This window comes from Acomys minous (genome assembly GCF_964271855.1).
Source record: "Acomys minous genome assembly, chromosome: 4".
NCBI lineage: Eukaryota > Metazoa > Chordata > Mammalia > Rodentia > Muridae > Acomys > Acomys minous.
The window spans coordinates 51,346,795-51,363,795 of NC_140486.1; the positions used below are offsets into that span (position 1 = coordinate 51,346,795).

The window sequence follows — 17,001 nt, forward strand, 5'->3', positions numbered from 1 at the left end:
GTGCAGTGCGGGAGTCCGCCAGTCACCTGTGCGCGCTTCTCCATGTCCTGGCAGGTGCCAAGTTGCTCCTCCATGGCAGCCCTGATCTGCCTTGCTTCATATTCCAGTTGCCTCCTGGTCATATCTGTTTGTAAGGAAAACTAAAACCACAAACAACACATTAATTCCTCACTGTTTAATAGTGAAACCAAAAGCACACAAGTGTCAGATTAAAAACTGAGTAAATAACTACGTAAGTCACCATACTTGAGAGATCTATTTTTTTTTTCTCCAAGGAACCCTAAAACCCAAGTATGGGCACCAGGCCTCGCTGGGGTCCCTGAGGAGATATGGAGCTGCCCCAAAGTAAAAATGGCTTTACTTTAGACTGTTTTGTTGAAAATATGTAATTGGCTAATAGGGTGGCCCTAACTTATGCCCCCTTATGATTTTTATCTGTTAAAGGGGCACCCAATTAATTGTTGTAGTGCTAGAGGTCAATGCTAGACCCTAGTACACACTAGGCAAGTGCAGTGCCCTGAACAACACCCCACAGCCTTGGGGAACTATTAAAACTAGCATTTGGGACAGCAGATGCAGCTCAGCTGGTACTCAGCTAACTTGGGCCACACAGAACAAGGAAGGCATGGTGGCACATGCCTGTAATCCCAGCACTCAGGAAGTAGAGGCAGAAGGATCAGAAATCCAAGGTCATCTTTGGCTACACCAGGAGTTCAGGAAAACTGGACTGTATTAGATGCTACCTCAAACTAAACTAGCATATTAACATGGACAACATAAGGAGAAATAAAACAAAAAGCCCCCACAGAACAGCTGTTCATCACCCGAAACCTTAGGATTTAAAAAGTAAGGATTCATAGCCTCATGTGTACAGGGTAAATAGAGAAAAAAATTCCACTTGGAGAATGAAGAAAATGGAATAAGAAAAAAGCATATATACTATATAAACATTAGGGCGGGAGAGATGGCTCAGTGGTTAAGAGCACTGGCTGCTCTTTCAGAGGGACCAAGGCTCGATTCCCAGCACCTACACGGCAGCTCACAGCTGTCTGTAACTATACCTTCCAGGGGATCTGGCACCCTCACAGACCTACATAAAAATAAAGAAGTCTTTTAAAAAAGAAAAAAACATAAAAAATATTTTAAAAATTAATAAACCAGACAAAATCAACACTGACTCTGGTAAAAAATCAAAACGTAAGGCAAAAGTGGGGGGAAAAAGTAGGTGACAAAGTGGGTGTTAACTCGTCATGGCTCCTCGTCCTGAGGTAACTGCCTGGCATCCAGGTAGCAGCGACGGCCGGAGCGTGGAGAGGATGAGGCAGCGCTGTAGACTGTTCACTCTCCTCATGCTCTCTGTAGGAGTGTGATCTTGGCATGTTTGGCCCAAGCAATCCAAACTGTTGTCATTTTAAGCTGCCCTCAAACAAAGCACTCCTATGCAGAGTGCACTCTTGTTGGCACACCGAAGTTAGGAACGCAGGACAGGTGGAGGGGCCTGCACGCCATTCATTTATTAGAGCCAAGGCTTCACTATGTGGCCTTGGCTGGCCAGGAGCTCACTGCTTGGCTGAGCTCAACTCACAGAAACCTGCCTTCCTGTCTTCTAGGTACTGGGCTTTTGGGACTAAAGACAAGACATGCCCCACTGAATGTCATTTTTTTCTCTTTGAATCTATAGTGTTATTTCTCATTTGTCCTCTAGTTCCCAACCACCCCCACAATAAAAATGCTAAGTGTGACATAGCATGTTGTAATTATGTGGGTTGGAGTTGCTAATTGGTATGATATTTTGATAAGCAGATAAATGTATCTATATGGACATGCTTATTAACTTGTTTTCCCAATAAGAAAGCGAAGTACAGTACATGACTGTAGGACTCCAGTAGGCTTAAATGTACTAATGCTACAAATGGCCCATAACGATTGTGCATTCTATCAAGCGGTCACGTAATGAACAGTGAGTAGTGAATTTATTTGGCAACTTTCAATCTTCTGACAGTAACCCAGTGCTCTTGAGATATAATACACACCAAAGCCCTTTCTTGACCCTTACTTCCTAGAAACAAGGGGGCTCTAGATTTTGAATATTCTCCAAAGTCAATGGTAACAAAACCATGCTGTGCTTTTTTTATTCATAAAATTTAAAATCTCACCAAATGCTTCTGGGTCCCTTGTTCTTCACTTATCTTAGAAGCTCTGCAGTAACTGTTTCTCTTTTATGACAGCCAGGGAGAGCCTAAAGGGCGCTGTCAGAAAAGGGCCTTTCTCTTCCTCTTAAGCCCCCTGACTGCTCAAGGAAAGCAAGCACTTTAAGCTCCTGCACTCAGGAGACCCACTTAACTATGTTTTGGAAGGCTTTACTTCCTTCTGTTTCCACTTTCTGTGTTCTCTCATAACTACTACGAGAAAGTGAAAACCGAAGCTAAGAATGAGGCTTATCCTGAGGCAGCGGCTTACGGCAGCCCAGGCTGGCCTGTGACTCACGAGCACCCTCGCGGTCAGCCTCCTGGAGTCTATGGCTAAGAGCATGAGCCTCACCCCTGACTTATTTCCCCCTTTTAAATATTACATAGAATATTGATGAAACATACAGCCTTGAGAGTATTAACACATTTTAGAAGCTTTTCCTTTTCCTTTTATTTTTAGACAGGACCTCATGTATCCCACACTGGCCTCAAGTTACTATATAGCTCAGGATGACCTTCAATTTATTTTTTAAAAACTTATTTATTTTTATTTTACGTGTACAGGTGCTGTGTGTGTGTGTGTGCCATGTGTGCCAGTGTCCACAGAGGTCAGAAGAGGGCACTGGATCCCCTGAAACTGGAGTTACAGATGACTGAATTTCCATGTGGGTGCTGGGAACCAAATCCAGATCCTCTAGAGAGCAGTGAGGACCCCTGACTGTTGAGCCATCTCTCTAGCTATGAGACTTTGAATTTCTGATACCCCTGCCTCAAATTCCTGAGTGCTAAGATTATGTGTGGGAAGCAGAGGAAGGCCTGAGTGTGTGAAGTCCTGAGGGAATGTGTGCTGTTAGCATGGCCATGGCTACGTCAAGGACCCCACAGCCTAAGGCCCATGGGAAAGGGCAAAGCCTCTCCCTGGTCTGAGTGTGAACTCTTGACAGTGTGAATAGGTAATGTCCACCACATCCGTCTCCCTCTGGATGTTGATGTCTTGAAGACGGCTCCCCTACAGAGTCTGCTCCTACTGAGACTAGCTGGCCTGCTTCCCTGTTATCTGTGTGCCTTGTTTAACACTATAATAAACTTGCTGAGTTTGCAGGGTGCTGGTTCTCCATCAGAGAGCCCTGTCTATGGTTCTTGTGTGCCCATGTAAATTTCTCTTTTCTTCTGTCCCCATTGTCTCAGGCTTATCTCTGGAGCTGTGCTGGCACAGCCATTACAGACATGTACCATCGTATCCAGCTTATGAGGGGCTTGGGATCGACTCAGAGCTACGTGCATGGCACAGCATGAATGTGGAAGTCAGGGACAACTTGTCAAAGTTAGTTTTCTCCTACTCCCAGGTATGTTCCTGAGCCTGAGCCTGGGTCACCAGCTAGACATAAACCCTTTTACCTGTGAGCCACCTCACTGCCTCCATTTACAAATGTTTAAACATAAGTGCATTTACTAAAGGATTGCAGAATTCACAAACACAGTAAGATCCATGACTATAGATCTTGGCATTTATACCTAGATAGAGTAAGATTCAAATTATCTTACAACTAAAAACTATCTGGCATGATTCCTGTATTGTACAGAAAACCCAAGCAGATGGCATAATGTTTCTACCAATTAAAAATATAGTTGTCCAAGTAGAATCTGGATTCAAACTCATGTGGGATTAAAATAAATATCTGTTGGCGCACAATTAATTTTTATCTTCTATTAAAAATTAATTAGCAAGCTGGTATGATGAAGCAGGCCTGTAATCCCAGGACTTGGGAGGATCAGGTCTTCTTCAGCTATATAACAAGTCTGAAGTCAGCCCAGGTTACGTGAGACTCTGTGTCAAAAACAGAAACAAAGTCGCACAAAAACAAAGCAAGAACTACAACAAAAAATACTCATTAAGCATTATATATGTAGGCTGGAAGCTGACTAAGACACATTACATTTTATAAGTGATGCCAAACTCAGTTGTCTTGAATTCTTCATAGATAAGCTGAGTCCTGTCAAAGACCAAGTCACTAAATGTAAAGGCTGTGGTGCCAGTTACTTACATTCTCAGTTAAAGGCAGGCTGTCTATTCTTTTTGTGAGGTTCTGAAGTTGAGCATAATACCAGTCTTTTTCCTTTTCTTCCTTGTCAAGATCAGCAAGGAGTAATGATCTGTTTAAAAGAAAGGTAAGTTTACAGAAGCTAATACACACTGCCCAAGAGTACCTCGCCAGCTGTTGCTGTAAAACAGTGGTAACTAGGGAAAGCGCACTGACGTGGGTTTTGCAGAAGGACTTAGGGTTACAGTCACTGACATCTGAGCACTGTCAAATGTGCTCCTTCCCTGAATAAGACGGTTCGCATCCTGACCAGTCACCTGCTTCACCCAAGGGCTGTCTGTCATAGAGTCTAAGAGGTCAGTGAAAGGGGCAGACTGGACAGAACTCAGAGCCAGCGGAGAACAGACACCACACTAAAGCAGTTAAGACCAGCTGCAATGAAATGGGGGCTGCAGCGGTGGGCACTGCAGTCAGCTGCTGTGCAACAACACTGCAGAAAGCCATCAGGCTCACAGCCGCAGGGAGCTACTCTGAGACATGCTGGGACTCTCAAGATGAATTTATGTAATGCCCAGCCCCACTATACACCTGACCACTACAAATATAAAAACACAACAAAAGGCTGTGGCTGAGAGAGAACTCAATAGGACTGCAAAGTACAAGCTCCTATTGTTTTGTGTGCCTCTTTTCCTCAAGCAATGCATGCTATATTTTTTTTTTGTGTTGTGGTCAGAGGTTTTCTATAAAAATGCAAAGACTAATATATAATTATATGTACATTTAAAAACATAAACACCAGATTATTAGTATATATATTGTCCTATACATTTTTTTTCATTTAAAAAACCAAGCCTATCTGGCGGGGGTGGGGGATGGCATTCCATATGAGAACAAAAGGCCTCTTGAGAGCTGCCTAATACCCTATGTATCTCACAATATTGATGAACCCATAAAGGAGCTATACTATGGCCAGTTCTTTGCTCAGGAGCACTTAGGGCGTCTTAAATATTTTGTAATATAAATATTACATCATATTACATAAATTACATAAATGTTATATCATGTAATATTAAGTATTTCATGAATGTCTATATAATTAATTCCATACATGTTCAAGCACACACACGATAAATTCTTAGGGTGCATGCATTTTTAACTTACTGTCCTGGTAAGGTGTTATGCCAACTGTATAACCTACACTTTTCATGAATGTAAGTGTAAGACAAAATTTCTGGAGTCTTAGGTATCTGGATTTAAAAACTCCCCAAGATACCATCATGACTTTAATTGATTTAACTTAGTTTGCTTACTGTGTATGAGACTAGGCAGTTTTCCGAATCTGCAAACCACCCTGTTCTGTAACCCTGCTTCTCATTTAGAGGGATCTACTCTGAGCATGGCAGAACTTGGTCACTAGGTTGCATATGCATTTTTTGTTTTCCAATTCATCACTTATATTAATTTTGTTATTTGGAAAATCGGGATTTTTCACATAGTCAGACTTGTGACTATTTTCTATTATGGGACCTGGAATTGGGCCACACACAATGATGCTCCCCACTCTGATGATGCCATATTTTTAAGGCTGCTTGGTATTTCCCTGGGAAACATTTGGAACAAGTACAAATGTATGCAGAAGGCTTTGCTCTTGCTAAGATTGCCTTTCCTGAGGAACAGTTTCAAAGATAAGCACCCTCAACCATGAGGAAGTAAGTGGGTAGGAACTGGCAAGACATGAAGATGCCAGAGCAGGAGCCAAGAGCATCCCCCTAAAGTAGCAGGGGAGCGTGGTAAAAGCAACACTTTTGTCAAGTTCTCGTTACTGATAGCTGTTAGGCTTACTAGCACTTACAGTAAGACCCATTTTAAAAATCACTTCCTCTGAAATTCTCTACTACTAATATCATCACCAAAGCACGTTCCTAGCGAGCCTGTATGCTCACGTGCCCTTTGCCTCTTCGTGGAATGCAAGGGCAGAAGGAGGTGGAGGCTCATGGAGCCCAGTCCTCTCCTTCGGGATCAGGGCAGTGTTTGGCAGCCCAGGTTCAGGGCAAAAATAAAGACGGGGGCAGGTAAGAGATGAAAAGGAGCTCCCCTCCCCTCCTAGTCCACATGGCTATGTGACTTTTACTGGGGGGGGGGGGGTCACACCCCAAGCCAAAAATAATGCCTTTGTCTCTCAGTGAAACACGCTGCATTACTTCCTCTACATATTACACATATATGTATATATATGTATTTTTATGCATATGTGATTGCACCACACATGTGCAGCCTGTGGAAGTTAGAAGAGGGGTTGGGTTGGAGCCCCTGGTGACAGCCAGCTGTAAGCCACCGTGTGAGTGCTGGGAACTGAACCTGTGTCCTTAGAGAGCACTAACTGTTCTTAACAGTTGGGCCATCTCTCCAGGCCCCGTTTGCTATATATATCTTAGTATTCTGCTTTCACAAGCACTGTACCAGTGTTTTACAGAAGAACAATACAGAACGTGCTGCCTTGCCCAAGCTAATAGCAAGTCTGGCCTAACTTCTAGGTATAAGGCACTACCTGGCACTGAGTCCTACAACACTTGGAAATGTCTTGATGATTCTACCATGTGTAATGACAGAACTCAAACTTAAGGAAAATTAATACTTCATTGCAGGAAATCTCAGCTCACTCCACAGGCTAAGCAATGCTTTGCCTATGTGGAAAATGCTAAGCAGAGAACCATTTCATTTGGTTAATTCTGCCTTCTATAGTGCAGTTCCTTACACAGGATCTAGTAGTTACTGAATTTATTAGTTCAAGAGAAATTCTATTGTAAGTCACTCATATATTTAACTAGACACAAACACTGTGATTTAGAGTATTACTCAAGGCACAGATTATTTAGAAGATAGCCATGCCCACTACTATACCAAGGTGTCACCATGTGTACAATGTTTGAATACTTAAGTAATCAAATATGTCTTTAGAATTTCAAGAAAAGTCCTTTCCACTTTCAGGATTATTGTAAACATAATCATTAACATGTTTAAAACAAGCTAAGCATGGTAGCACACCTTTAATTCCAGCGCTCGGGAGGCAGAGGTAGGTGGATCTCTGAGTTCCAGACCAGCCTGGTCTACAGAGTGAGTTCCAGGCCAGCCTGCCTGGTCTACAGAGTGAGTTCCAGGCCAGCCTGGTCTACAGAGTGAGCCCCAGGCCAGCCTGGTCTACAGAGTGAGCTCCAGGCCAGCCTGGTCTACAGAGTGAGCTCCAGGACAGCCTGGTCTACAGAGTGAGTTCCAGGCCAGCCTGGTCTACAGAGTGAGCTCCAGGACAGCCTGGTCTACAGAGTGAGCTCCAGGCCAGCCTGGTCTACAGAGTGAGCTCCAGGCCAGCCTGGTCTACAGAGTGAGTTCCAGGCCAGCCTGGTCTACAGAGTGAGCTCCAGGCCAGCCTGGTCTACAGAGTGAGTTTCAGGACAGCCTGGGCTAGATAATGTGAGAGATAGACGGAGACAGCGACAGAGAGAGAGAGAGGAGGGGGGATGGGGGGGGGAGAAGGGAGGAGAGGAGAGGAGGAGAGAGGAAAGGGAGCTGTTTAAAACAGAAAATGCTCTATAGGCACAGGCTGTCGCCTGTCATCCAACCCTCCTCTATAGCTTACATTATAAAACAGCTAAGGAGGAGCACACATGCACACACAGTACTTACTGCATAAGGAACAAATGTTACCTTTCTTTTTCAAGCTCTTCTAAATATCCAGTACTTTCTCTGCTTCCATTTACAAATGCTCTTCTTGGGAATGACCCCATGGGGACAGGACTGCACTCTCCTGAACGGCTGGATACAGATCCTTCCCGACTTCCGTAGGAGCGAAGGGACATTTTTGAGCGTAGTTTCACTCCAGGGAAATTGCTATCTAAGTTAAATTCTAAACAGAGACAAATTCTTATGTAGTTAACTACTGTATGTAAAATATTCCTAAAGCTATTACATTACTGTGAAACTGAACCCTCAGGTTTATATACCCAACTGAATAAGTAATTATTTAGAACAGTTGAAATTTTCCCTGCAAGGTCAGCTTGAGTCATAAAGAAAACAAGTGTATAAAGGGAAAATTGCATAAAATGTCATCCTCAGATTCCCTGTAGATAATATTAGGAACTCAAGAGGTAATTTGTCTAGTTGCAGTATTACTAAGCAGGGTCCCTGTTTGGCACTGGAATTTCTAGGCAGCAAAGTGAGAAAGACATTTTAAATAGACTCTATTGGAAACGACATAGGAAAGGACAGGCAAAAAGGACAATACCCCTGCGAACCTACCTGCACGGGAGCCTGTGGTATGTGGCATGGGGCATACTGAAGCATATTTAGTGATTGGGAGGGTGCAATAAATCTTAAAAATAGATCAGAGTTTTTGAGGAGAAAACTTAAAGCCAATGATATGAAGCAGAAACAACGAGCAAGCAGCCTGTTATCTATTAGCATCCAACAGCCAAGGCCTCGTGAGGAGGAGGGGAAGGTGGGTGCGAGAGCTGAGCCCAGCATCCACACCGAGTTAGCTGAACCTCGAGTCAAGCTGAGTCTCAAACAGTGCTTTAAAATACTTAAAACGCGTGCGTACCTTTAAGACGCTCTAGTAAGTCAATCTGTCCAGAAGTCATAGTCTCATCTTCAATACTTCCCTGCAGCTGCTTAAGTACTTCCTATTGAAAAGAGCACAGTGTGTTAGCATGAAATGCTAAAGAACCTTTTGAAGACATGATCTGTATTCCTTGGCATTTAGATATGATGGGGAGAAAGCTATTTCGGTTCACACTGACAACATGCCATAAGCTATAATGGATATCAAATATATTGCCTATTATTCATTGTTACATCCCAATAACAATAATAGTGGTATTTGTTACAGTGGTGATTTGAGGAGTCTTCATGCAAGACACTCCATAGCACACTTAAGACACACTTAAGACACACTTAAGACACAGGCCTGCACCTGCACGACCAGGAGACGAAGTCTGCAGTTTAGTAACTTAACACTCAAGTGCCATGCCACACCTGAGCAGACCTTACATAACTGCATGCTAGCCACCCCCTGCCCTTGATGCCACTGTCTTTTTTTCTCACATAAAATGTTCCAAAAAACCAAGTGGACAAATAATGTTTGAATAATTTTCTACACAAGGCTTTTGTGTCCGGCTGCCTATAGACCTTTATCAGTGCTCCTTGGTAACTTACTTAAGCTTCCATGTACTGAAGCGTGCCACCGAAGCTTCCAGCATGTCCTCGGATTTGCCATTTGATTCTGAAAATGCACTGACTGCAGCCCTGGAGCTAAAGGCAGAGCTGCTGTATGGGAAAGGGACCTGCTGAGAAGAGAGCCAACACTGGAGGGGCAGCTTGCTCTGCCTTGTCCTGTCACTGTGATTGCTAGGCTCGGGTAGGAAGGTGTGGGGACATGAAGGCGAATGCTACTCTTGTTGAACACCATCTCATGTGGTCACTACCTTGGGAAGGGGCTGTACTCCTACGGGGACACTTCTCTTCAGTGAGCACAGAACATGCCATGGTTAACTGTGAACCTGCGGTCACTTCACCTCTTCAGTAGGCCGAGGCCACCACTGCAGACACCTGTGGCTTCCAGTACCCTAGTTCTCCTCCTATGATGGCGACCACTTGCAGCAATCTTTGAAGACCACAGTGTACCATGCAGCAAAACAGAGCATGCAAAAAAGGATCCCATTAAACACATCTGTATAGAATGGGCAAAGAGAAAGCTTCTCTCCTCCTCTGGTGATAGAATTACAAATTTAAATCAGTGGGCAAGCTGCAGTAAAGCTCATCAGCAGAGTGCTTATGTAGGACACACAAGTCCTAGTCTGAGAGCATTAGTCCCCCTCCAAATACCTATAAAAATGGAGTAATTCTGATAATGTGTTCACATTTTTTAATCTTAAAACTAGTTAACATTCACAACTTGTGCCACGTGTGGTGGTGCACGTCCTTAATCACAGCACTTGAGAGGTAGAGACAGGTGGATCCCTGAGTTTGAGCCAGCCTGGTCTACAGAGTGAGTTCCAGGACAGCCAGGGCTACACAGAGAAACCCTGTCTAAAGGAAAGAAGGAAGGAAGGAAGGAAGGAAGGAAGGAAGGAAGGAAGGAAGGACGGAAGGAAGGAAGGAAGGAAGGACGGAAGGAAGGAAGGAAGGACTCACAACTTGTAATAAAATCAATGTTTTCTGAACCGTGGTAGAAAGAACTGACTCCCACACATTGTCCTCTGACTTCACGTCTCTCTCTCTCTCTCTCTCTCTCTCTCTCTCTCTCTCTCTCTCTCTCTCTCTCTCACACACACACACACACACACACACACACACACGCAGAGAGACACACATGTACTTCATGTACATAGCAAGTAACTGGAACGTAAGTCTCTGTGCTGGGTTTTCTGCTGAGAATGTGTGTCACCTTAGGCTTAATTCTCAGGGCCAACACCAAAGCCTCTGTACATGTCAGAAGTGTATTGATAAAAGCAGCAATGTAAACAAAACTAGTGAAATTTAATGCTATAGTTTTAAGCTCCCCCCTCCCCAAGACAGGGTCTCTCTGTCTGGGATTAAAGGCATGTGCCACCGCGCCCCGCTTGTAAGTGTTTTAAGAGCAGCAAATCTCCAAAATATCAACTTATTCCAATGTGTCTGTTGTTAAGTGATTATTCATCACTTAAGAGCAGCTGGACACGCCAACTCACTCACATCCGGCTACCTTGCCTTGAGATGATACCTCCCCTGACTTACACTACTCACAGCTTGCAATGACTAGTCTATGGCGACTCTAACAAAAATAACCCCAGCTGCATTTCTGTTTCGAGGCTCAATGTGCACAGGTACAAATCTTCAGTCCTTGACGGCTTACCCTTCCAGCCTGGGTCCCCTCAAGCTCTCGCAAATACATCTTCAGCCCCCAGGAACTACCATTCTACTGGAACTAGACAGGACACAGTCCTTTGAGTCTCTGTGTTTCTACTTTAACACAATTATCTGTAAGGTGCCTCCATGTTTCTGCATGTATCTGTTGACTATTTTTCGGTGGAGCAGGGTAGTCTACCATGTGCACACACACCTGGTTTACTCTTTCCTCTCCTGGCCGGGCACTTAGACGGTACAGTCTGAAGGCTGCTGTGCAGAGTGCTGGCATGAGCATTCTGTGCAAGTGGCTAGTGGGCATGCACTTCTCTTGGGGGTGAGTTCTCAGAGTTCAAACACTAAATCACAGGTTTGCCTTGAAAAGAAACTGCGGTGGTGGTGGTGGTGGTGGTGGTGGTGGTGGTGGTGGTGGTGTGTGTGTGTGTGTGTAAAGTAGGCCCACAAGCGGTGTAAGCATCTCAATATTCCAATCTGTGTGAACTGTCTTTTAAATCTTAATTATCTGAGCAGGAGTAACACTATCTTTGTATTCCCTGGTGACAGGCTGTCTTGAACTACTCTCCATTAGTGTACCTGACCATTTATCTTCCTTTTGAATTCTTATTTCTGAGGCCATGCTACAAAAAACTGGCTATTTAAACCTACCTGTCTGCCTGCTCAGTGTGTGTTCAGTACACTCTTCGGGGCAGAAGACTTTTGGGAGTCAGTTCTCTTCCATCTCTTTGAGGCTGCTGAGCCAGATGCACCAGGCTATTGGGGCCTTGGGCTTCTGGGAAATGGCACTCCTGCCTCTTCTTACTGCAGATACCAGCAGCACACCTGCTGATCAGTTCCTCAAATTCAGTATCTTATTGTTGTTTATAATAGAAGATCTTTATACATTTTGAAATAAGTTCTTTTGTCAAATATATATGTAGTGTGTAAATTATTTTCCTCAGTCAAAGATGGCCTGTTTTATGCTTTTTTATTGTAGCCTTCTAGAAGATACATGCTTTTTATTTTGATGAAGCCAGTAATGGCTAATTTTAGGTCAGCTTGACACAATCCAGTGTCATCAGAGAAGAGGGAGCCTCAACTGAGAAAACACCTCCCTACGATCAGGCTGTGGGCAGGCTTGTGGTACAATTTCCTCATTAGTGACTGATGGGTGGGGCCATCCCTGGGTTGGTGGTCCTAGGTTCTGTAAGAAAGCAGTCTGAAGCCGGTGGTGGTGGTGCACGCCTTTAGTCCCAGCACTCGGGAAGCAGAGGCAGGTGGATTGCTGTGAGTTCGAGGCCAGCCTGGTCTACAATGTGAGTCTTAGGATAGTCAAAGGCTACACAGAGAAACCCTGTCTCGAAAAACCAAAAAGAAAGAAAGAAAGAAAGAAAGAAAGAAGAGAGAGAAAGAGAGAAAGAAAGCAGTCTGAGCAAACTAGGAGGAGCAAGTCAGTAGGCAGCACCCCTTCATGGCAGCTGCACCAGCTGCTGCCCTGACTTCAATGGTGACCTATGACGTCAGATGTCAGCCTGATAACCCTTTCCTCCCCAAGTGGCTTTGGTCATGGTGTTCACCACAGGAATGTAACCTGACTGACAAGTTGGTGCCAGGATAGTAGGCTACTGCTGTAACGGACCTGACCATGTTTTAGGGGAGACTGTGGAGGACTGTGGAACTTTGGGGTAAAAAAAAGCCACTGAGTGTTAAAAGCTTTGTGAGCAGCTCTGTAGGAGCTCGGAAGATAAGAATGTTGAGAGCAGCACAGAAGAGAGAGGCCTGGCCTGTGACGTTTCCACTGGGGTCATTCGTTACTTTGATTAACAAGACACCAGAACTACTGAAGTGCACGCTTTGCTCTGCTGTGGTACTCGATGCTGGTCAGCCAGAGCTGAGAAACTATTGGTGATTAAGAAGAGACCAGCACTGCTGAGGTGAAATCTTCTGGGAGTGTTTCCTGAGTCAGAGAGCCTGATTTGTTTTATGGTAGATACAATTTCCTGTTAAACATTTATTTCTGGCATTTTGTCAATTCTCTCTCTTTTTTCAAGACATTGTTATATTTATGTAAAGAATCCTTGACTAACTCCAACTTCTGGATTCCTTCTGAATTACCTATGTTGTTTTCTTGATTACCGATTTATTTCTGGGAACATGATGGCATGCCAATGGTGTGTACATAAACAAGACAGCCTTAGGGTAAGTGCACTCTTCTTGCAGAACTTGCTCTTCCACTGTTGCGGCTGCACTCTCCCATGTACTAGACACAGTGAATACTTCGGACCTAATTTAGTTTTCAGGTAGTTCAAATCTGACTTGGTTTCTTGAGCATGTCTTTTTTTTTACTTAGATTGAAAATATGGCAAGTCTGCTTCTTCTGCCTTACGTAACCTCGACACGTAATACGACATCGGCCTCAAGCAGCAGCCACGCCTGGCACAGCAGATGCAGCCCCTGTGCAGCTCACCATGGTTCTCCACTGCTGCTTGTGTTCTGGGGCCACTTACCTTTTTAGCACCAAAAATCTGGCCCTTGGAGCTGAGGCTTTTAATCTGGTCTTAAAAGTTCAAAATCTAGCAAATTCCTTGTGAAACTAAAGTTTCTCTGCCTGTAAGGGCAGCCATGACCTGGAGCTCTCCTCTCCTGCCTCAGGTGTGCTTCCTCCCAGCAAAGCTGTCTGCTGGTGCCAAGATAAAGCTCAGCTTGTACTTAGTCAACATCCCCAGAGAGAAAGCCACCAATAATCTCAGGCTTGGGGACTTGGCATATCATTTCTTTTACAATGTTTTAGTAGGTATATTTACACAGGGATTCCTTGTAAGCACAGCCACAGTACTAAGCTTATACCTAAAGGAAATATTTCCTCACTACACTGAAAGCTGTGGTCTTCTTATAGCTCCCTAACTCTTTATATATACAATCTCCTGGCTGTTACCCCACGGCTTTTATGTTTGTATAGTGATGTCGTGTAAACCAGCAGAGGACAGTACCCTCTTCTGCCAGCAGGTGGCACTACTGCTTACACTTTAGGTTTCTCTAGTTTAATCTGAAGATGTGTCTTGCCTTCTTTGTGGTTAGAAAGAAGGTTAAAAGTCAGGAAACATGCTTTGTGAGACTGTATGTGTCCTAAAGTCTACGAACTGCTTTTTAGGGGTAATAACTACTGTACTGCGTTAACCCTACCCAATCATGGAAAGCACCAATGGTTCAAAAGCATCTTTCACAAATTAAAGTAACACAAAACAGGCCACAGCTCTGCTCTTTAACAGCAGAGCGCGTTAAGGAAGTGATATATAAACAACTTCACTGAAGGTTGTAACTGCTGAAGCCATAAGCCCAATCCTAATGAAATACATGAAATGCAAGGATGTGTGCAGAAACACAGTTGAGTAATCACTGAATCCAGGCGCACCTTAAATTCCGTTACTCCTCATACAGACTGGGCCAAGTTTAATAAACACACAGCCTGATAGCCCAGGTAGGTGCTTGTGTATCTCATATGATCACTCTGAAAGACACTCTACTTCAGCATGGAGATCAAGTGTCAATTAAAATGTCTCCTCCAAAGTGTTTTTTAGAAACATCTTTTGGATTTGATTAAGAAATTAAACAAAAACTTAAAGCTAGATCTGAATTCTGCGCTACAAATCAGATCTTTACTGTCTAATCAGGTCCTCCAGGAGGAGGTCTGCCGAGTATACCACTTAAACAGTTCATCCTTGAACTCTCAGACCCACGCGCTTGTGGAGCAGTTTAGAGTGCACTGTGTTGGTGAGCACTAAGATAACAAGTGGACTTTTTAACCTATTAGGTAACTGACTCAGGGGTTCCCGGTCACTGATACGGAGCTGGTGGTAGGAAAACCAGTGCTTTGTTTACAGTTTACCCACTTCCAAAAGGGTATGAAAGGAGTATTTTGGAGATGTTATTGCCAGTGAGTTCTATGGCAATTAGAATGGGGAAAAGATCAAAGGAAAGACAGGCGACAAAGGACGGAAGGGCAAAAGTCTGAAGTGTTAGGACGCAGGGGCTAAAGATGGAGCAGGAAGGAGAAGAGCTTCTTCAGTGACACACAGCCGTCTAGACAAGGAGACCGAAATGCTAGAGAAAGCAGTAGGCAGACTAGGAAACGTGTACAGCTGAGGGATGGAGAGTGTTCAGAGGAAAAGCCAGGCTTAAGATGTTAAAACAGCCAAGCAACAGAAACAACACAAAGTAGATTTCTTTAAGGGAAGGAAGTAAAACATTGCTATTGACAATCCCCAGTTTTATGAAGTTACCAAATCTGGTGGGAAGCTGCCTAAGTAGAAGTTAAAGTAAGTGAAGTTTTAATCAATTACCTTGAAGATGGAAGGTTTTCCCCTCTACACAGTAAATGCTCCCTGACTTTCCCTGCTCTCTGGCAAGCTGACTGGGCCTGAAGTGCCATGGAAATCCTCACCTCGGCTTCATACCTGTGCTTTCTAAATACAACAATGTCACTTTTGAGATACACTGCAAAACAACGCTAATACTACGACCTATACAGAAAACCTTTCCACTATACCTAATAGAATGGTGAAGTTGGGGTCTTATTTTTAAACTTAAAAACTAAGAATGAACTAGTCACCAAGGCTAATTTGCTTTCTTTCTATGGTTCGGTAGATTAACTCCTTTACTAAGAACTTTTCTAAGAGCTTATACATATAGTTTTGAGTAAGTAAAGCATCTTAGCCATCCCAAGTTTACAAGAGGGAATAATAAAAGTGGACAAGCTACAATGAAAAGTTGCGGTCTTGATACCTTCATATTAGATGCCTCAGTTTCCAGTTTTGTAAGGTGATTGGAATTATCTTCTAGCTCTTGTCGAAGATTTGAGTTCTCCATCTTCAGTGCCTCAACTTGCTTTAACAACTGATCATATGAGGCTGCAGCCATCCTTGGCTACCCTTGGACCTATAAGGTTAAAAAGGATTTTGAGATTCACTGCTGAAAATGGAGTAGCTGCTTGTTTTGAAGAAAGAGACAAAGAAAGCAGAACTCTCTGGACAGGAGGAATGGCGCTCAAGTTGTGGGCTTGGTCTCCAGGCGATGTCATCCAAGCAGCAGTAGTTTCCTAAGCGGACGGAACATGGGGTCTGGGCTGAAGAGAAACAGGGTTAAAGCGAAGGCAGTGCCCTGGTCCTATTTGAAGATCCTTGCATTTCCACAGGTAAAAATGCTCTACCTGGTCCTATATGTCAAACTTACAGAATACAGGCATGGATGAAGAATTTGTCTAGGGGATGTTGTACTTTAGTCTCTCATTTGGACATAACTTATAAGTTTTCAGAGCCAGAATATTAGTGAGACCAGAGTCCTTTCTACCACTTTTATTTAATGGAAGGGTTATCTTTAAACATCATCCATACTGAAGTAGGCCTAAAGATTTAAGATGGCACACAACTGCAGCCATTCTATTGCAAAAATGTTCTGTATTCAAAGTGATGCTAAAAGACACATGAAAAAGGAAAGTGGAGGACCTTGTAGAAGTCAGGCTTCAAAGAAAGAAGAGAGAATAGTGGAGACAAGAGAAGGAACAGCTCAGGAAGAAGAGGTCCCTGGCAGGACACGTTATAGACACATACAAGGGATACTAGGATTAATTAAGAAAGATTTGGGAAGCCCAGCTTTTCTTTTTAGTTTAATGCTAAGTCACTTTGGAGTAAAAATTAAGAATAAACAATTCTGAATTAGCCAGGTGTGGTGGTGTGCACCTTTAATCTTAGCAGCCAAGGCAGATGAATTGCTGCTGTGAGTTCGAGGCCAGCCTGGTCTACAAAGTGAGTCCAGGACAGGCAAGGCTACACAGAGAAACCCTGTCTCGAAAAACCAAACAAAGATCTGAATTGTTTAACGCAAAAATAGTATATATATTT

The 17,001-nt window shown here is 43.6% G+C and overlaps 1 protein-coding gene across 23 annotated transcripts in view; it reads right to left on the bottom strand.

The window, feature by feature from the left end:
* Positions 1-17,001, bottom strand: part of APC (APC regulator of WNT signaling pathway) — a 102,253-nt gene that overhangs the window by 47,842 nt on the left and 37,410 nt on the right. For 13 of the 23 annotated variants that reach the window (XM_084780004.1, XM_084779996.1, XM_084780003.1 and 10 more), the window contains exons 2-5: positions 8,826-8,907; positions 7,934-8,132; positions 4,235-4,343; positions 27-140 (exon numbers count right to left, since the gene is read on the bottom strand). In XM_084780004.1, the coding sequence (XP_084636130.1) occupies positions 27-140; positions 4,235-4,343; positions 7,934-8,132; positions 8,826-8,907 (504 nt within the window). Of the gene's footprint in view, positions 1-26; positions 141-4,234; positions 4,344-7,933; positions 8,133-8,825; positions 8,908-9,439; positions 9,460-15,886; positions 16,040-17,001 lie in introns of those variants that run through there. The other 10 variants (XM_084780011.1, XM_084780002.1, XM_084780000.1 and 7 more) reach the window with 2 other exon arrangements.